Raw genomic sequence first — 21,769 nt, 5'->3', positions numbered from 1 at the left:
GTTTGTAGTCAGGATTAAATGCATCCATGGGACTAAAAGAAAAAACTAAAAGTCGTCTGTTAAGTCTTCTTTTGTTACTAGTACATTTCCATTGTATTCAGGAAGTCAAACTTTGTCGGGTCCGATCCACACTAATACCTTCTGGTTTGAAAACGTATACATCTACTTTCCTTGGCGCTTTCGCTTATTATCGGGGAAAAAACGCCCAAAAACGCAAACGAAAATGGTGACTTTCGAAACTGGTTGCAAAAGTGGAGACTTTAAAAACGATGACGTCCCCGCGTGGAAATGTTTTGAAAACGAATCACTGTGGCGGGTGGTGAGTGGTTGAAGATATACACTTCGAAAATGACGCCGGTAAAAGGCGTGAAAGAGCTTCATGATCACACTTTCCATTGTTTTTAACCCTTTGGCTACTAGGGATTTGGCCGAAAAACACGTTTTGAAGCTAGTTGAGGGGTTTTTTGGTCACTGTCGTGCTGTTTAAGAGCTAAATCTCCCTACAAGCCCGTTCCCAGGTTGTACACTCCGCGGCCTTTTCAACCAGGTGCAAAAAAAGGGCTTGCAAAGTTCGGGCATGCGCAGAAAACAAAATTTCGACACTTTCGACTTTCACTTTTCGCTTTCTCTCCTTCCCTCTCTTTTCGCTTTCTTTGTCTCATTTTTTTTTTAACTTGCTGGGCATTTGGTAGGCTTTATTTTGGTGGGAAGAGTTTCTGAGAAACCTTTCATCATCTTAGAATTAGGTGCTCAGAAAGGTAGGTGGGTAATGGAGCAAGCTTTTCATGGAGATTTTCAGGTCAGTGTTACATGTTTTTTTTTTGGCCGTTTCTCCAGTTTCCTTGACTCAATTGTGCTCATTCTGGTATAGTTTGAAAGATCTCTTCTCCCTGCACAAGTTAGTGAACAAAGCTGTTCCTGACCGTTAAAAGTGATGACGTCACAAGGGTAGATGGGACCGTGGATAAAGCTGAACGTATTTGGCCAGATAGTAATCAAAGGGTTAACCTTTTAAGTGTGGATAGGTTAAACCGAAACGAAACTGCCAATGGCATGGACGAAAAATACTACGGCAACGTCGGGAAACGAGATTAGGGACCTTAACCAAGGAAGACGACGACTCCTACGGCTACGAAAATGTTCTCTGAAAACAATATTTCCTGTCACTGTAATAATTTTGCGATTACTCCAAGTTGCTCCGCATGGAAAATTTGATTCCACATTCCAAGAATAAAATTGGTGAGAATGGTGTGGATATTTAGAGAGAAAATTGAAAATTCATCGTCAGGTGCTCGCGCCCTCAAATTTGATCATTTCTCACGTCGTTGTCAAGACGAGACCGGCAAAGAAATGTATCAAAATGTAAAACGCACGGGCAGGGCGTGCAGAACTATTGTTTTTGCTCATTAAACCTTTTGTTTTGTGGCGTTGTCGTAGCCGTCGTCGTCGTCCTCCTTGCTTAAGGTCCCTATTATTAGTCAAAAAGAGGAACAAAAGTCGTGCAGCACGTGCGGAACGCATTTTAGTACATTTCCTTCGCCGTACCGTGCAAAATAATAGGGAGTTTAAGCAAAGAGGACGGCTACGGCAACGACAACGCCACAAAGAGTTACGGAGGCTCAAAACAGTTTGAACACTTTCAACAAATTGTACTATTTGGAAGGAACGAATCTACCAAATTTTTTTTTACTTAATGGTAATGTTAATGATGCCATATCAAACACCAGTAGATGCTTAACAAGATGCACTCATTAATTTGACGTAACGGGTTACCATGGCAACAAAAGAGCCATCTTAAAACAGCCTTTATTATATGACTAGCACCGTGAGCGAACAAGATGAACCAAATCCCGCGCTGTGATTGGCTACCCCAGAAGGCAAGATGGAGCTGTACTGCCCGCTCGAGACTTCTCGCTTGGTCCCGCAAGATCAAAGGGTCATTTTTTGGTGCTTTATCCCATGTGATAAATCCTTTATTGACCAAGCTTGTTCGGTCAAGATGGCTGGATATTGGCCCCGTTCATTTGTTTGCGTGTTTATGGACCTCGACTTCGACTCAGTCCATAAACACGAAAAAAGAGAACTTGGCCAATATCCAGCCATCTTGACCGAACAAGCTTGGTCAATAACCCATATATATTTTGTCTTTAAATGCATACATGTATATCTCAAAAACGAACACAGTGACCCCCATTTTTTATTGCTGGAGAGTGATTAGTAGGCCAGGATAAAACTTTCTGCAAAGTTTAAAAAATCGCAATTGAAAAATTTTAAGGTGGCTCTGAATACGATCCAGAGAATTTTTGAAACTTTGGAGAGAGTTTTGCCTTAGCCTGCTTATCACTTTTCAGCAATAAAAAGGGGACGTCACCCAGTTCACTTTTGATTTAAGCGCTTAACCATAACATATAGGGCATTTTCAGATGGTTCTTTTGTTGCCATGGTAATTTATTACGTCACATTAATATGTACATCTTGTTAACCAATTATTGTTGTTTCATATGGTACCATAACATTGCCATTGAGTGTTGTAGAGTTAAATCTTTCCAATAACACATTCCCTCTAAATTGTTGAAACCGGTTTGAGCCACCACTAAACACAAAACAACGTGAAACCACCAAATTTTACGTTTTGACAACAACATCACCTTACAACAATGAACCATTCATTTACTATCATTACTTTAAATACACCCATTCGTACCAATCCATTTGTACAGCATGAACACAATGAAATATTGGACAGTGCCGGGGGAGAAAGTTCTCACTTACAAGTTCCCACATTCGCTTTTCATTTGTGCTGAGATGAAAACGATTAATTTTGGAAAACGAATGAAATGAAGGAACGCACACTTTCAGCAATACATGTTTTAACTTTTTTTTCTTTATTTTATAAAGTCAACCACTAAACAATAAAATGGTAGCATTAATTATAAGGCTCCAAACATGTACCTGTTGTACTTCAAGCAATCCAGGGGGAAACCACATCTTTGAGTACTCTTGACGTACAACAAGTGGTCTTGTCCTGGAGGATAAAGCTATGAGGACATAAAAGACAACAATGTCATAATACAACTAAACAAATACTAGTACTAACATACAATGACCTGTCTACTAACGGGTTCATGAGAAAGTTCTGTCAACTTCCATATGACTCATGGGGAATTTGCTTTTTAGGGTCTTTGCAGCTTGGAAGTGCTCACAAATCTGTACTTACTATATTTATGAAAAAGAATTTTTTTTAGTACGCAATAAAATAACAGCTTCATTAGGAAACAGACAATAAGATAAAATTGATTACAACATTAGTGCAAACAGATCCAAAAGGGGAAGGTGTGAAACGGATTTGAGTCCCATGCAAGGATCTTTGAAGACTGCTTTTTGTTTGGCACTGCTTAATGTATTGTATAGTGAATGGCTGAACAATCTCATGCCTAATTTTTATCCTGTCAGAGGCCAAACTAAGTTTGAAGTTCATTCAACCTAGAAAAAAAAAAAAACTAAGATACAAAGTAACAAAAAAGAAAGAAAGTGGAAAGGGATCTAATAGACAACCACAAGGCTTAAACATAACACTCCCAAGTATAAACCTTAATGAGTTGTTTCTTAGGGAGAATTGGTGATAAAAGTAAGTGATGAGAAGTCATGACACCTCAACCTCTCAGAGGTCATGTAATATATTTAATTTTATTAGGGCATACAATTAGTCTTACTATATCATGCCCTTTGAACTCCACTCTTCCTTGTTCCTTGAACATTGTAACTATTACTTAACTAGCTAATGTGGAGTAAATAATTACATAAATGAGATGAAATGAAATAATAATAACTGAAATTAAATATTACTTCATTTAATACTTACCTGAGAACAGCTCTATAAAGAACCTGTTGTATCTATTACAGCTCTTACCTTCCACATTTTCTTCCCTGACAAAACAGCATTTGTTCCAGTCCAGTTATAGGGATCTAAAACATAAAAAAATAATAAATAATTTATTTTCAGACCAACTGCTGGTCAACTGTTGGCTAACCAGCGACCAGGCATTCTTTTCCTTTGAAAGAAGAGAACACCAAGTCGCATGTTAACTGTCAGCCAATGCAATATGTCCTTCAAGGGCATTTTGAGTCCAGAGGTACTGAAAACTTTTGTTTTGCACCCCTTGAACTTCCTTCCAAACACATCAACAAGACGCTTGGAGTACAAACTCTATTGTCTTTGACCAGCATGGCCACCGGGTGACAAAGGTCCATTAATAATCTTTGACATTCATATCATGCATTGGTAATGTGTCAGTAGCATGATAGGTGATCATAATTACCAGAGTATTATCTACATAACCTTTTTACTTTTTTGGATTAGATTCCTTACCATTAAAACAAGTAAAATTGGTCTCTTTGACCTAATCTGTGTTCAAAATAGAAGTATCTTCTGTTCTTCCTGGAGAGTTGATTGTCAAGGAGTGGCTATGAAGGTTCAACAATATACAATCTATTGTGACTATTGTAATGATATCACAATGATATGTCTGTCAACAGAAAATCATAAAATTCAGTGAAGTAAAAAATGAAGATCCACTTAGTATGCAAAGTGTTGCTGTCGAGCTCTGCACTTTTGACTGATAATCTCACATGATTAACAACTGTCAGTCAATCAGAACTCTTCAAATATTTTTTCTGGTTATAAAAGTGATTTAAGACCATAATAAACAAAGGGCAAACAGCACCTTTCAAACATTACAAACAACTGCCCTTGAGTGTTATTTTTATTGCACAAATTTTCACTGTGCGCTGTTATAATGCATCCATGACTGAATGACAGGATACCAAAGCTTTTATGGCACATTTTTGTAATAAAATTATATTATCATCTTATACATGCTGATAGGTCTTTGTAATTAAGTTCCAGAAATTATATTAATGATATTAATAATAATCTTCATTGTCGTCAATGTCAGGTACCTATATGTAGTGTTGAGCGGGAATGAGCAGTGCCCCAGAGTAGCATAGCATTCCAAGGACGGATTTCCTTTGGTAACAACTGGAAAAAATCCTCCTTTAGGTGAACCTAATGAATTTAGAATGAAAACCAATTTACATGTAGTAATTCCCTTGAACTGGGCCACAATAGGAGCGCAACGTGCAGTTGACATAATGATCCCTGAGTGTTTAAAATATTTTGAGGATTTTTTTAAATCTTGAAACATTTTTTGCAGTCTTTGTTTTTAACTTTTATCAGTAAATAATTATAGAATGTTACAGGGATGATACAGTGGCAAAGTAATAATATCAATAATATTACAAATCCTTAAATCTTGAAACATCTTCAAAAATCCTGAAAATAAGGATCAAAAAGGATTCTAAAAAATTCTTGCAAAGATCTTCAACTTTATTTCTTAGGTTTATCTAAAGCATTTTACAATTTTGGCACACACTGTAAACAATCTTTGCAACTCTCTGATTCGTGCAGTGTGACAAGCCTTTCCCTAGAAGTTAAACAAATTGTTCGCTTTAAAATTGAACCATTCAGCATGTGAAAATCCAATGAAAACACTTGTGTCTGAAGGGTCAAGAAAAGTTTGTAGACTGTACATTAAATCCACATTCATTTTCCACCAGATTTACACTTGCTATTTAGGAACTTTCAAACACCTCCAGGGGCAATCATTTTTTACAGTGTCACCTAGTGTAAAATACAGTCATATGTTGACCAAAGCAAGGTACCCTTAATACACATGTAAACTAATGATCTTCAGCTTCAAGAGTCTTTGAAAAGGTCTTCAAAAATCTGGAAATCAAATATGCTCCGCAAATTATGTATAACATTATCCCCAGTCTTAATCATTACTTACAGGCTGTCCCAAATGTTGTCTCAGTTCTGGATTTGTTTCAATGAACAACTCATCTTCTAAGTACGACCAAAGCTGAGGTTGGCCTTCGTGTACATGTTGTGCAAACATTTTCAGAGGAACTGCAAACCCCTTGGCTTCCTGCAACAGGCCCTGAAAAAATAGATTAAAAAGAATGGTACATGTACAGTATCTGAAACATTGTTCACTCTACAAACTCTTACCTTTATCTAGTCTAAGAGTTTGCAAATGTGACACAACACTACCACTCCTATCGTTAACATCACTTAGAATACACTCTCCCTTCCAAAAATCAACTGGCAGGATAGCTCAAGGATAGCAGTGTGCAGCACAATAATGATCCATCGTGATTTGAGTCATGTTCTTCTCAACTTAACTTTAGTTATTCGGTGACTATATGTATCATTGCCTAGTGCAAGGGTTTCAATACGACTTTGCTCACCAGGTCATCAGCATACATGTAGTGATACATGTATAATAAAGTAAGCAAAAACGATGATAAGAAGCAGGCAAAGTCACGGTAAAAAAGTGTGCGCAGCTGGTCAACTTGGCATGTGCTCGGCCCTTAAAGAACCCTCTCAGTCTGGCCTTGTAAATCATTTTGTTGTTGTATTTAAAGTTACTTGTACATGTATATCACTGCTCATCGGCATGACTGTTAAACATTGCCCCTTTGTTGGCATTTCAAGATCAAACAGAGTGTTAAATTTTGTAGTAACTACAAACTGTAAGTTGTTTTTAACTTACCTCAGTGGCTTTCATTGACACTCGCTTATCTCCATAATTTTTCACAAGGAAGGATTTTGTCCATTTCATTGCTTTCCACTTTATCACCTCATCTGTTATAAGGACTGGTCTGAAAGAGACAAAACTGAAAGGTTAAAGGGGCACTGTCATGCTACATGTAAATGTACTGTTTTAGGTCAAAACTGGGTAAAAATCTAAATTTACTCTTAGACTGGCTCATATGTACAGTGTACAACATTCCTGACAAGTCACTAACTAAAGATGATATGAAATATAATATGGCAGAAAGAGCTATTCGTATTTAACTTTTGGCAACTTTCAAAGGAAAACATCTCCACACTTGAAATAAATGGCCAATTGCTTCAATCCATTTCTATCCCCTCCATCCTTGGCTGAAAACAACAAAGAATAGCTTAAGTGCACTTCAGTGGCCATTGGCAACAAACTACAGCATTATATTTTGGTCTTTATTGATGCAAAGACGACTTTTAGTGCTTTGAACTTTGAATAAAATAGCGTGACACTGCCCCTTTAATGATAAAATGGTCAGAGTTAAGAGACAGCAGTCTGAAAGATGACCCTTTCCTCATAACTTTCTCCGAAAACAAACAGGGAGCAAGTAGAAAATGGGGAAACAATTTCTGGGTAAGAGTCAACCATATTCTTGAGGAGCAAGACTTTGAGTTGATAAAATTTAATGAATGAAAATTAAATTGGGTTGTAATAATCTAAAAGGGAAACCCATCACTTACAGAGCCACCCAGCTTTTTCACATTCTGACTCCATTCACACAACACTTCAATGTGATAATGTGGTTTATTTGTGAAACTTCAGTCGGTGTGCTTTACCAGAAACTGACTCCTTAACAAACCAGATATTACAAAACCTTACAAATAGCAATTGAATCTATGCTGTTGTGCTGTGCAAGATACAAATAACTACTAAAACCACCCTTTTGAAGTACCCAAAAACAAAATTGTGGAAATGTGTACTATTCCACATCTCATGCAGCAGCACCAGCCCTCAAGGAATGGGTACTCTTACTTAACAATAGGAAAAAAATATGGTAACAATACAAATTCCAGATATAATTATATTATAAAGTAAACTAAACTTGTAATAAGCAAAAGACAGTTGCATGTACCACCGAAACTGACAGACATAGAATGTATACCTGCCAAATTTTTTCAATTTATAGGCGTGACATTTTTTCCCTAAGAGTGCCAGGATTTTTCGTGGGGCTCCAATGATAATTATCCGAAGATGTCTGAACACTTCCAAAGATGTTGCGAAGACTTCCGAAGACTTCTTGCCAGTACATTGATCAATGCTTTGAATATATATAAGATAATACATAGCTCGTCTAAAGACTGGTAATATTCAAACTGGCCATTTTAAAACCAGAGCAATTTAGGAATAAATGTTGAGGTAGTTGTTTAGTAAGAATCATATCAATGTACGTTGTATTACATTATTTCTAAAATTACTGGCAAAAACAGCGATATCTTTCTTATACAAGTGGAGTTTACGATTGTTTAAAAATAACTCAACAAGTGTTCAGATGCCAAATAAAGCCCCAGCTGCTCTGGTTACAGGAGGTTCATAAAATGGTATTGCAGTCTGCTACCTGTTATTTGGGTAAGCCCTTTATTAGTCAATATTATTATTTCAGCAAGGAGGTTTTGAAACGATCATGTTTCCCAGCTAGGTCTACAATCTTTTCTGCATAAGAGAATTGGGAGAAAATCGATCATTCACACATTCACACATTCAAAATGTGTCAGTCAATGCTGTAATGGCTCCAACGTTTCTACCAGGCATGAAAAATTGGAACACAGGTGTGAGCAGGCGTGACATCGAAGTTTTTGATCCACAGGAGTGACAATCACACTTTAGGTGTGACACTTGGCAGGTATGAGAATGACGAGAATCTCCTGCCAAGCCATGACATAGTCCTACCCTATCCCATAACTCCTATGGACCTCTGTATCATGCCGTCCTACTCAACTGTCAGAAACCACACATAATGTCACGGTGGCCATTGTCGGTATACCTTAATAATGAAACATTGGTCAAGTTGGAGAACCTAATCAGTCCTCAGGGAATTGAATTCCACTTTCATGGAAATATTTCCTTTTTGTTTAATAATTGTATACCAAATATGGCTGCTGGTCACGTGAGTGAAAGAGATCTATAGCAGTATCCTCTACAATAATGCAGCTCCATGTTTAAAGCAATAATAGTCCTCATTAATATCATACTATATTATAATACAATAATGATATGAATCTAAATTTTTAGGAAATTAAAAAAAAGGGCTCATCAGCAAGGAGGGTTTTGTTACTTTTTTTTTTAACAGTACAGTTGTACATCCTACTGCCCAGTACAGGGAACTGGTAAAAATAGAATATTGGTATTAATAGTTTTACTTGATATATGCTTAATTTTTAAAGGTAGTTTTGCACGACCCTACAAGATTTTAGCTTTAAATCTCATTGTTCTTGCTAACTCACTTACTTATTTGCAGGGTGCCCGTGTATGAACTGTATACGCTAGCTATTCTCTTATCTTAATGTTTGCACTAGTTTCTTTTTAAACTATCTTTTAATACAGTTCTGGATTCTTCTAGAATTTTTATTTTTTATATGTAAATAGTAATTAGTTATGGTATTGTAAACAGTCGTGCATTTTTAACCTCTCCCTATGTTTGCAACTTTAAATAAAGTTACCTTACCTTACCTTACCTTACTTAATTAATATACAGTCACATACAATGTTTAGATGCATGCTCTACTTGATGACGGGCTTAATTCTTCAATCTTTTTTTAAATAATCATTTCCAGGACTTCCTTAAGCTTCAAACAGAGCAATCAGAAATATTACATGGAAAAATGGGGTACAATGGAGCTTAAAAGCAAACAATGTTAGTATATTTACATGTAGTGTACACAGTCATGTATGCAGTATGCCCTCCGCCTCCCATTTTCAGCTGATTAACCCAGCTGATTAACCCCCCACGTTCCATGTTTATAAGTTCTCTGTGGAACATTAAAGAACCCACACACTATTCGAGAAGAGTGAGGGATGAAGGTCCCGGTGTTGTGGCTGTCCTCTGTCAATGTGTTCTTGCCAGCAGAAGTGGCCAGCTTAGCGTAATCTCTCGAAAAAGGCTTGTGGTGTATGAGGCCACCTAAGCAAAAACAGCCATAAGTCAAAAGGACTTTGCCGAGTGCTGGGACATGCAGATGTAGATGTGGATGCATTGATTCCTAAACCATCCCCCCCCCCTCCCCCTCCCAATTCACGAGTAAAATCAGTAATTAAGTCTCACTCATAGTCATTGGCTTAGAGGAGAGAGGGGGACACAGCTTTTGAGTGAATGTAGAGGTTGTTAAGAATTTTTAATATTCGACTATGGTTTCTGATCTACTAAATCTTTGCATAACATTCAAGCTTAAAATGTTCAATTCTCACATACTGCATAATTTCACCTCCAAACTATTTTGGTAACATTTCCACTTAATTCTTTCACCAAATGTCAGGCAACTCACACATAGGAAAGAAACATTACACAACACCCTCCACAACCCCATCCCCACCCCACCCCCACATGCGCCACTTTTCCTCCTCCTTCCAAGTGTCACAGCTGAAAAAACAGCATCTTCCACCTCGCCTCCAAATCACAGCTGGGACAACAATCAAATCCAGAAAAAACATTACACGTACCTTTTGGCGTCAAAGCAATGGATGAACTCTTCAAGGCTTAAATTTGAACGGCGATCGATGGAGAATTCGTCTCCGAAACTGCATGGAAAACTCACATTTTCAAGAATATCAGGATGTTGTAAACTGAAATATCCGTCAAACTTTAGTACACGTAAAAAAGAGCTTAGGTTTTGTTTCAACGAAAACACTAATCCACCACTTAGTACAAGTAAAATTGAACACGCAGTATATTTCAAAAGGTGATGAGTCCTCAAGTTCTCCTCTTTGGTTGCCTTCGCACTTGACGGAGTGACTTCCTTGTTGTTCTGATAGCGTGACGTATTCGAAGCATTTCTCCTTTTCTCGAGCTGTCGAAGAGTTGAGCCTTTGGTCATGCCGATTTTCAAAACCAATGCAGCAGTTACTTTCTCACATAGCTCATTCCTTTCTTTTTCCGAGGATAAAATAGTGTTTATTTACAAGAGAAACTTTCAGGGCGCCCGAGGTTCGCCCGAGGTGGTACCGAGGCTGGAGTCTAGTCATGTGACTGACACACGGGCTCATGATTGGATGCTATTGTGATTGCATGACAAGTTTCTTTCCCGCTCGTTTTTTAAATATGGCGGGTAGTTTGTAACTACATTTTGCGTAAAAGCATAGACGAGATGCAAAGATCTACTCGTATGGAGCGGGAACTTAACATTCTTACCAAGGAACCTCCGCCTGGGATTTCGTGTTGGATGATTAATGATGAAATTGACAAACTTGAAGCAGGTTTGTTGAAATTTGCTTCCTCCGAGAGTGAATAGAGTTTTCTTGAGCTATAAATGACCATTCATTTCGCCATTTCGCTGCTATTAATAGAAATTCAAGGTTCTGACGGAACACCTTACAGTGGTGGCTCGTTTAGGCTTGAAATTAATGTTCCTGAGAGGTATGTGAATCAACACTTCAGGTTTTAGATCATGATCAGCGAGAGGTTTTATTTTTAGGAGACAATTATTTTTTTCTGCAGATATCCATTCTATCCTCCGAAAGTCCGCTTTGTGACGAAAATCTATCATCCCAACATTGATGGAAATGGACGGATTTGCCTTGATACCCTTCAAATGCCTCCAAAGGTAAGAGAAATATGAATCGTTCAAATTCGCTCGGCCACAGCATGAGCCAAAAGCTGTGTTTTTATGCCTTACATGTGCCTCTCCCATTCTTGCGAAGACATACACATTTTCAATTTCTGTTATTCCTTTGCTAAAACCATTTATAACATAATTTGATGTGACAAAAACACTTAACAAGAGAGATCGAGAAGTGTTAAGAATTCTCATGTACAAAAACACCTTATTACCTCACCTGGCTGCAAACAAAAGTGCACTCCTAGTTGTTTTACAATCATAGAGATCATAGAGATGATTATAGTCTTAAACTGAAAGAAGCCATCTATATTTCACATTTAAAGCCAGATCTAAACTTGCAGTTTCTGCATATTAATAATTTTTGTTTTTTGTAAGCAACCTGTTTAACACTTGTGCATGCACATATGTTATGTTATGTTATGCAACTTTGTATCATCTTTTCAAAATGTAAGCGTCATCGTAACCAAATTTTAAATTTTAACATCCTCCAATTATTGTAACGTGGATAAGAGAGGTTTGTAGATTTAAATTAAACTGATGATGGCATGAGTAATGCCAAAACATGTCTTTAAAAAGCTGGTTCGTGTGTCTTTAGTAATAATAACAACACTAATAATAATAATAATAATAAAAGGTTAAATTTATATTTACCATGCACTCATTGTTGCTATTAATGTGCATGTCAACTATTTTTCTGCCTGTTAAGTGAGGTGTTACACCAATTAATGGCAACTCATGTACCCCGTTAAAAATTTATATTTCTCTATCAACAGGGAGCATGGAAGCCAGCATTAAATATTTCAACAGTGCTTACTTCGATACAGCTTCTGATGGCAGAACCCAACCCCGATGATCCTCTTGTGCCGGAAATTGTAATGTTTGTTTTGTTAATGATAGAATGGTTTACAATTGAGTGTCTTAAAACAAATACAAAGGTAATGACCTAAACCAATCAGAGCAGGTGCAAACAAGGCAATGAAACAATCCAAATTTTGTAGCAATCTCATGCAACTTGCTCAAAGCGCGGGAAAAATTGCGTGACTGTGCAAGTTGGCATTGCTTTTGATTTTCCTTCTCATTGGTTGATAAACTGGCAGAGGATTTTTAAACCAATCACCAAGCATAGCAATAATTTATTTTTGCAGTTGTGTAATTACTTTCAATAGTCATTTGAAAACTGCTCTAATAGTAATTTATAGATTTAGTCAAGTTTAAAAGCAGAGCCTCTTGTGTTATTTATCCTTACAATAAGTTAACCTGGCTTGAGCCTGCAATCTAATCGAAAACCAGTGCCTGGACAGTGGTCAACTTAAAAAAGCAGCTGGCCTTGGTGAGCTTTAAACTTGAGCCCATGATATGGTCGCATGATACTGGTCAGCAGATACCTTGTTTTGACAGGTGTCAATTAGCCATAATATGGATGTCCAATATCAAAGATGTTTCCACCAAAAAATGCAGCCGTACCACAGATTTTCACATTGGCATATATGGAGGGGTGGACGTACACTGTATGCGCGGTTGTATGGTCCCAAAACCAAGTTTTCTTGCACAGATGGGTTACCATCTTTTCTTACCAATGGTGCTCTGCCTGCTAGTAATAACAATGATGATGATTATAATTATATTACAAGTAAATCAAGTCAAAGTAAAACAGACCATATTGAGTGTTGGTTTTTGAGGAGAGAGCAAAACCAGAGAACCTACAATCTTGTACAGCAGAGAACCAGCAAAGTCAACCCACTTATGACTCCAAGTCCAGGAATTGCGTAAACATCCTAGGCACATTGGAGGCCAGTGTCCTCACCGATGTTCCAAGCATTCTTCCCAACAAATTAAATGCTCTGATCACTCAACTCAAGTTATGGGGCAAATAATCTCACCCTGTACATCCTAGATTAGAGCAATGAAATGAAGAGACTCATTATTTGGTAGGTTATTGGAACCAGCTCCAGGCCTTAAAGCTCCAGTAACAGGAGCACTCTGATCTTTTCCGAATATCCCTGAGTCACCATAAAAAGTACATCTATCCATGCACTTACCAGGATTAACATTTACAATTTATCATTCACTACATTGGACAGTTTTCCGTCCTTGAATTATATCAGGACAGTTGTCACTTAAACAAGGTTAAGAACCTTGCTCTCCAAAGTCTATGATTGTATAACCTGTGAGGCCTGGAGCTGCTTTTAAAAACTTTAATCCAACTAGCTTTCACTGATCTATGCCATCGTCATCTTACAATGCTGCAGATTGGCAAACGCTTGGATTAGAGTTTTCTAAAGCGGACCAAGGCCTCACAGTTAGTTCATTTACCTAAAATATGCTGATAAAGGACAACATTGACCAAACATCTCCCAGGTCTCTTTGGGGCTCAGTGGTAGTGGGCCTGAAAAGTCACTTTATCTTCAGATTGGCTTTATGCATGCAGCTAATTCTTGCTTGCTCTGTTTCTCTTGGGAGGCGCGGTGGCCTCATGGTTAGTGTGCTTGAAACCGGATCGAGTGGTCTGGGTTCAGGGCCTGGCCAGGGACATTGTGTTGTGTTCTTGGGCAAGACACTTTACTCTCACGGTGCCTCTCTCCACTCAGGTGTATAAATGGGTACCGGCGTAATGCTTGGGGTAACCCTGCGATGGACTAGCATCCCATCCAGGAGGGAGTATAAATACTCCTAGTCGCTTCATGCTACAGAAACCGGAGATAAGCGCCGGCCTGATGAGCCTTCTGGCTCGTAAGCAGAGACTTTACCTTTTTTCTGTTTCTCTTACGTCATACCTACAGACAACAGATTTTATGTATATAGAATTGACGTCATACCTACAGACAATAGTTTTATGCATGCAGAAGTGACATCACCTAACACACTAACCAGCAGAGAAGAGGAAAGAAGACTGCCAACCGCAGAAACATTCTTTGATTTGCTGCTCATCCAAAGAAATGGATTAGTCAGTCCTCTTGTCTTTACAAGTGCAGCTCAGGGATATGCATAATAAAACAATAATAATTATTGGACTTGGTTTTCGCATGATAGTGATAGTTATCAAGACCCCAGTTTGTGTTATCCACCTCAGCCGATAACACAAACTTTGGCCTTGATATTATCGCTATCATACTCAACCTCATCCAAAGACTTTTAATGTTCTTTTTGCATTTCTAGTCTGAAGAATTCAAATACAATAGACCACAGTTTGTTCAAAAAGCAAAAGAATGGACTCAGCAATATGCAATAGGCCACAAAATAACAGCTGCCTCTGGAAAGGTACCTAACATGTCAAATAGCGTTCATGAACTGTCAATATAATTTCATGTGATAAAATTAATGTATGTAATTCATTCTGGAGTGTTACAAATATGCGAGCTAGCGAGCCAGCGAGGCATGAACAAAAACATGGGAGCCACGCAGTTATTGAAAGCTAACCGTTTTAAAGTAGGTGCTGTTTGTCATTGCTATTTGAAATGGGTGCTTAGACTTAAATGCAAGTCAACATGCCTCGCTGGTTTGCAGATTGTGTCTCCCCTTCGTTCTGTTTGGGTATTAGGGAGTTTAAACAGTGGCAGTATAGTCAGGCCCAAGAACACCTGTGACAAGAGGAAGGTTAAATCAGCTGAAATAGTGGCTTTTCACACCCCACCTTAAGTGAGGTCACATTCCTCCTGTCCCCTGCTTAAGCAATGTTGGACAAAAAACAAAAATCAGGGGCCGGTTGCTCGAAGCATGGTTAGCGCTAACCGTTGGTTAAGAGGTAGCAGAACCTTTAGGTTTCCATGGTATTTATCGCCGGTTAGCGCTAAACATGCTTCGAACAACCGACCCCAGGGGTTTAACCCTTTGACTCCCAAACCGGCCTGAAGCAGCCAGACTTAGTATTTTACTCTGTCAAATGCCAGATGATTTTGCTCGTTACTAGGGAACCCCTGGGAGTCAATGTCAAGAATATTTTAGAGCATATTTGACGAGAAATCATCACTCTCTCTCTAAATATTCTGTTCATTCATGGATGATTGTGGTTTTGCATATTAAGAGTTTGGGTACTGCAGGGTTCTGTAAGCAGTAGTTAGTTGGTGGAGTTGCTAGGGTTGTTTGCTGAACTAGTCTCAAGAGGCACTGAAATGGCTGAACCTGATGACTTGAGATATGTCCAGGTTTGACCCTAATTAGATGCACGCGAATTTCAATAAGTGTCATGTAGTGTCCCCTTGCTCTTCTAGCCAACTTCAATATCACTTGTGTCTCAGAATACTGACAATAATATTTATGTCACAAAGTGTCCCCCAAATGCTGCTCTTTAAGTGAAGATTAACTGCTGCATTTACCCAAAGCTAAAAATAATGCTAACGTTTACCCTTACCTTATTGTTGAAAATAGGTAGCAAATGCTTAGACTTAAAGGGACATTTTGTGTTGGATGTCAATATTGGGCGTGCATCTAATTAGGGTCAAACCTGGACATAAGTGGATGACTTGACTTCAAGTGTAATTACATTAAGACAAAATCCGATGGAAAATCTAGCAATTTCAGTTTTAAGTGGACAAAAATCTGGGACCAGAATAATTTTAAGTATTTTGCAGTCCTTTTTACATTTTCTTAAAGCTAAAGATATAAATAACTGCCTGAAATAACACTGAAAACGATTTCCCATGGGAATGAAAAAAAGTACATTTTAAAGTTCAGAGAAATAGTGCAAACACAAGTAAACTTTCATTATCAGTTTCATTTCACCAGTACTTTCAAGTGTTTCTCATGAAGTTCAATAGTTGTTTTTGACGTTTACAGAAGTTTGCAAATACGATGTATATAATATTGGTACTAGGTTTTTGTCCACTTGTTACTCGAACTTCTGGTGGATTCCGTCTTAAAACAATAACCAGTTATTATGTCAGCTGGGATAAAAGTAATGAGTTGTGATGATGATGATGATGTCAACAATGATGAAGATGATGATGATGATGATGATAGTGATTATGATGATGACGATGACGATGACGATGATAATGATGGTGGTGATGATTGTGATGACGATGATGATGATATCTCTGATCCAGGTGGAAATCTTGCTCTTCATGAGCACCCCATGGGTCTAGAATTTCTCCTTGCTTTGTAAATAGACAGGAGATTTCTCCCTTCCAGATGAGTTTCCAAAAGCTATTTTGTTCATTTAAATTTTGGTTTTCTATAGCATACAGCCCCACAGGCATTAAGCTTTGAACATTGCCATCTGTAACCATAGTTACTACTAAGGTTCGTTACCTTTTCGTCATCTAACCAACTCACTATTTTTCTCACTGAACAGAAATCTTCATTTGGGTCACCTGAAGAAATTGTTGAAAGCAGTGACTCAGCTGATGACAGTAGTGATGAAGAAAATGAAGCGCATCCCCCTCCTGGTGTCAAGAGGGTGTCCACCTCACCACCCCCTCCCCCAAGGGAGTGCAAAGTACTCAAACAGATCAATACATAGACTGCGAAAATTGTCAATGCTGAATGTCATCTCCTCACAGCTGAAGGGATTAAAGCGAGAGTGTGTATTGGTTTTCTTTGTTTTCGTGTTTTCCGGTCTTGAGATAGCAAGAATTGGTGACAGGTGTAATTCCCAAAAAAGCTGCGGCCACCGAAAGTTCCAAGAGGTGACAATCTCATTGAGAAGGCACATGGACAAAGCACAAAATCATTTACCCATTGACTCCGAGGGGTGAAATGTCCCCTATGCTTTTTGAAATGTATTACGTTTTTCCCCCAGTTGTCTGTAACTTAACACGACCATATCTCAAGTTTTACTTAAAATGTTACCACACAACGGCAAATGAAGCATTTTTGATTAGCTTAAACATTCAGTTCATGTAAACGGTAAAGTTCTGTTATAGCTTAGTTTGAAGACGTTGAAAGAAAACTGAAATAATAGAGAGATTTTGCGCATCGTTGCCGGCAAACAGCAGACGGAAATCTTCGTTTTGCCCCAATAGGTGGTCTTCACGTTTCGTCATCGCCTCCAAGTTGATGGTCTCACATTAGCTCCTTTCGTTCGTCCACAAGCAAGTGTACATTTACATCATGGCTTCACTTGATTTCATATCCGCTGTAAATATGTGATTCATTTCATATATCATTTCATCATCGATTCATTCCTCACGGGAACATTGGAACCCACAAATGACCAGCTCCCCGTGGTTTCATAGCTCAGTTGGTTAGAACGTCGCACCCGGTATCGCGAGGTCACGGGTTCACACCCCTTTGAAGTCCTGAATTTTTCAGGCTTCTTTACGCAATTTCAAAAATTACGTTCATAACTGCGAGGATCATAGCTTCACTTGATTTCATATCCGCCGTTCATATATCATTTCATCGTTGATTGTTATCTTTGTTGCAAACCATCTGTTTAACTTCGATTTCAACTTGTTTTTCTTTATTGTTGTCTAAACGTATCAACCTACCTCCCAAAAAAGAGACAAAAATAAGAGAACTTTGATTGTTTTATTAAAAACACAACAGTCTACCTTTTGCTGTTTCACAAAACTCAAAAATGGTGAGATCGAGCATCGTGTTCACAGGAAACGAGAAACGGCAGGTTGCTGCTTGTCAAGAAAGCAAGAGACTTCGGTCATTTTAACTTTTCTGCCTCTCTTCACAAAGTGCTCGATATCTGAATGCAACATGCAAAAAATAAGCCAAAAATCAACGACCTTTTCTTCATGTTATTGTATTGCAAAACGCAAATCTCAGCCTGAGGTTTACCGCAAACGGGCTGGTCTTTCATATACCGGATCCGAAATAATTAATGTCCATAAAACAAAAGAACAAAGCGAACATAAGCTTAACAATACCTGATTAGCAAGGCCTTAGCGGAATAACAATGGTTCTGACTCGTAAACGCGATGCAAAATTTCTCGATTGACGAAAAAGTGTTTAAAATGACGTTTTCTGTGAGGTCGCGTCGTAGATATTTTAGGGTCTTTTTAGGGAAGATCTACGACGTGAACGTCGGCAAAAACGCATTTCAAAACACGACTTTGCAAACGGTGAATCAACGTATAACGGAGACGCCAACGACGTCACAAATTGGCATATTTAATGGCGAAAAACAATAGCTTTGCACGCCCTGCACGTGCGTTTTTCATTTTTGTCCATTTCTTTTCCGTTGTCTGCAAAATTAAACAAAACGTTAAATAGCCAAGTTTTTCAATTTGACCAGTGTCATCTTTGAGGAACTACGACACCTTGTCATATTAAAAAGGTAATTAAAATGGTTGAAATAGTGATGCCGAGAATATATATTTTGAGATGACGTTCTCGTTGCCGTCGCGGCAGATAATCCATGGGCGCGTTCTTTGGAACCATTCCGGAATAGGAATACTCCGAATGGACGGTAATCGCGTTCTTTTGGGAATTGGTATTCCGTGTATTCTGTTCTTCGTAAACCGGAATAAGAACAACTGGAACAGCCCCAAAAGAATGCACCCCATGTTAACTTCCAATATAGTCTCCTTTATATATTCCATGTATGGTATCTCTATAACTCATAGCCATTTTCTATTTTCGAATTCCCCATTATACACTTTGTTTGCCCCCAAATTTTGCATAAACTATTGTTTTCAAATGCTCTTGGGGACACTGCATATTCCTAAGAGCATTTGAAAACAATGGTTTATGCAAAATTTGGGGGGCAAACAAAGTGCATTATGGGGAAATCGAAAATAGAGAATGTCTACTTGAGGTCCTTCTCCTACTTGAAGTTCTTCTACCGTCGTTGTTGCTTCGTCGTTGCTTAATTAAAACTCATTTCCAGACCTTGCGCGGAAAATGTGACGAATTTGGCTCACAGGGTTCGTACGCGTCTTGACAACCTTTGAAAATCTTTGAATTTTGAGAGTACATTTTCAAAGCCTCGAATTTTTTCTGACCCGCATTTTTAATCTTTGGAAACTTCAGTAAAAGTGATCAGCCACTCAAGTGATGTCTATACAAACGCAACGAGCTGTGGAGTCGAGAATGGTTACCAGTGCCTTTGCATTATTTTCACGCATGTACGTTATGGAAAATGAACAAGAGCAAGAATTATACTGTCAGACTATTTCCATGGGTAAATTCTTCGACGTAAATGAAAAAGAGGTCCTTAAAATTTCAAAATTTGGCCCTTGAAAGTCCTTGAATTTTTGGTCTGTAAAAGTGTAAGAACTTCTGTGCCAGTCGTGACTGCTGTTACCCAGTCTTTGCCATCTCCTAGTCAACGTAACGGGTGAGGTAGTGTTAGTTCCACAATGAACTAAGCAATCCTATACTAAAATTCACTAGAAAATTCACTTCCAAATTACATCCAAAGTGAACGAAAACTTGCACTAAACGTGTACGTACGAAAAACATGTACATTGAAAAAACTGTTGGACGATTTTCTGAAATTAAAAAGACGCCTGAAATTCCCTTGAGGGAATCACGTGATACAAACGAAACAAACAGGAAATACGTAGGTAACTATAACAAAGGAACCGGAAATCGATAGCCACAGGTACACAAATGTTGGAGTACGTCTACTCTTTACCACGAACTCTGGGCCAGCAGGGTACGATTCCAGGCCCTCGTAGCATTATTGTATGTGGTGGACCCCATCAATGAGGCTGCTGGTAACAAGTTGCGTAAAGTAGAGGGATTTGTCAATTATTTTAAGTCTAGGTGTGTTTTGTCATTTCAACCGGAAACTAGCTTGTCGCTATCAATGAGCGAATGGTCAAGTCACGCCACAAGTCGGGCTTTCGGCAATACATAAAGGACAAGCCCACTAAATGGGGAATTAAGTAATGGGTGGTGCCCGGATAGCTAAAATGCTTATGTATGTGATTTCGGTTTCTACAGGGCAGCGGGGAAGGATGTGGTCGTGAAACTTATGCAAAACTACCTGAATCAAGGGTATCATTTGTTCATCGACAATTTTTATTTGTCGGTGACACTGGCCAAACACTTGTTCCAACGTGGAGTCCTCACCACTGGTATAAATCGTAGATACCAGCAGGGATTTCCCAGCAAGTTTAAAAAATGGCAAGCAATGGGCAAAAGGTAAAGAAAGGGGAAGCATGCGGTGGGAAAGGAATACACCCGTACTTGCATTGCAGTGGGTGGACAACAAGGTAGTATCCATGATTTCCACTGCTGCCAATGCAAATGACACCATACAGGTCACCCAGAAGAGAAAGACTGGTGGCCGAGTGTGGAGTAACAATGAGGCAAAACAACCAAAGGTCTTTCAAACGTACAGTAGATCGTAAATACCCATAATTTTCAGCGTAAAAGTATGCGCTGATGGAATACCCTGTTTTTTCACCTGATTGACATGGCCATTGTCAATAGCTTTATTCTTTTCAAGGAGCAGCAACTAAAGTTTCCAGATAATGAAGCTTTACGACGACCACAGAGTTTCTCCCAGGAGTTTCGTCCGTGAGGAGCTTGTCCGTGAAATAAGTAATTTCCCTAAGGTTGATGTCCCCCCCACAAAACACCATGGTAAAACCAGCACCACCTCCTGGTCAGTTTGAACAGTTCACATTCCTGTTTGTGATGACACAACTGAACGATTGTGTGGTATGTTATAAGGAGGGAAGAGGTAGACTGAGACGGTTAACTACTCGAGCATGGCTTCTCAGTGCCAAGGCAAGCACATGTACATCATCCAGAAAAGGAACTGTTTTCAGTTTTTCATAGCTCAGAGTTTCATGACAGGAAGTGAAATACGGGCTTTTTGCTTAGCTTTTTTATGTCATTTACATTGTACTGCCTAGGTTTGCTAGTCTCATGTGTTGGGGAAAAATGACTTTGATCCTATTTAGTATATTAAAAACTCTATAATCCTCGGAGTTACGTGATGCGTCGCATTTCGATCGAGGACTACCACCAATCAATTTAAGGTATAGGGAAGATAGCTGTTTACAAAACTTGCTTTTGTCATTCAAATATGCCAACCACAGGAACAAAAAGATACTTTGTTTTCAACAACCAATGAGGCTCCTGTTGGCGCATAATGACGATAGGTGACGTCAACGATATTTCCCTATATTTCGCCCATATTCAGAACGTGAACGAGATAGAATAATAGCGAAGTTGTATTTTGAAGATACTTTCTCCTTGTCCTTGCTTCACCACACCCTCTAATAGACTGTTCAGGTTATCACATTTTGCTATGCGAGAACGCTCGCTGTAGTCTCAAAAAACTGGAGCAGATGGCCAGTGGCATGGGTAACTCGTACCAGCGATGCTCTATACATTTTCTGTGACTGTATTTTACGAGGAAATGCGACCTATTTGTGGTATAAATAAACACTAATCACAACAAAA

The 21,769-nt window shown here is 38.6% G+C and overlaps 2 protein-coding genes across 3 annotated transcripts in view; one reads left to right on the top strand and one right to left on the bottom strand.

Annotated features, from left to right (window-relative positions):
- LOC138004035 (uncharacterized) overlaps positions 1–10,844 on the bottom strand; it is a 20,952-nt gene extending 10,108 nt beyond the window's left edge. Inside the window, exons 1-8 of one of the 2 annotated variants that reach the window (XM_068850429.1) lie at positions 10,341–10,840; positions 7,789–7,944; positions 6,615–6,723; positions 5,850–5,999; positions 4,960–5,065; positions 3,911–3,966; positions 2,953–3,038; positions 1–32 (exon numbers count right to left, since the gene is read on the bottom strand). The exon at positions 1–32 is cut by the window's left edge and continues 89 nt beyond it. In XM_068850429.1, the coding sequence (XP_068706530.1) occupies positions 1–32; positions 2,953–3,038; positions 3,911–3,966; positions 4,960–5,065; positions 5,850–5,999; positions 6,615–6,723; positions 7,789–7,944; positions 10,341–10,714 (1,069 nt within the window). In that variant the 5' untranslated portion in view covers positions 10,715–10,840. Of the gene's footprint in view, positions 33–2,952; positions 3,039–3,910; positions 3,967–4,959; positions 5,066–5,849; positions 6,000–6,614; positions 6,724–7,788; positions 7,945–10,340 lie in introns of both variants that reach the window. The other variant, XM_068850436.1, reaches the window with a different exon arrangement.
- A 71-nt stretch (positions 10,845–10,915) lies between these two features.
- Positions 10,916–16,985, top strand: LOC138004048 (ubiquitin-conjugating enzyme E2 T-like). Its single transcript, XM_068850446.1, has 6 exons — positions 10,916–11,093; positions 11,184–11,253; positions 11,335–11,440; positions 12,229–12,327; positions 14,612–14,713; positions 16,746–16,985. Exons 1-6 carry the CDS (start codon positions 10,985–10,987, stop codon positions 16,911–16,913), a joined length of 654 nt encoding a protein of 217 aa, XP_068706547.1. The 5' UTR covers positions 10,916–10,984; the 3' UTR covers positions 16,914–16,985.
- Positions 16,986–21,769: the final 4,784 nt, after the last annotated feature.

The sequence above is a fragment of the Montipora foliosa genome, chromosome 1 (genome assembly GCF_036669935.1).
Source record: "Montipora foliosa isolate CH-2021 chromosome 1, ASM3666993v2, whole genome shotgun sequence".
NCBI lineage: Eukaryota > Metazoa > Cnidaria > Anthozoa > Scleractinia > Acroporidae > Montipora > Montipora foliosa.
The sequence above is the reverse complement of the archived record's forward strand: the minus strand, read 5'-3'. Positions and strand labels throughout refer to the sequence as shown.

What these genes read in the sequence shown, in the direction of transcription:
- LOC138004048 (XM_068850446.1), top strand. Translation starts at nt 10,985, where the DNA reads ATGCAAAGATCTACTCGTATGGAGCGGGAACTTAACATTCTTACCAAG. An exon ending in AATTGACAAACTTGAAGCAG is followed by an intron (nt 11,094 to 11,183) that starts GTTTGTTGAAAT and finishes TGCTATTAATAG; the next exon opens with AAATTCAAGGTTCTGACGGA. An exon ending in CCCTTCAAATGCCTCCAAAG is followed by an intron (nt 11,441 to 12,228) that starts GTAAGAGAAATA and finishes CTCTATCAACAG; the next exon opens with GGAGCATGGAAGCCAGCATT.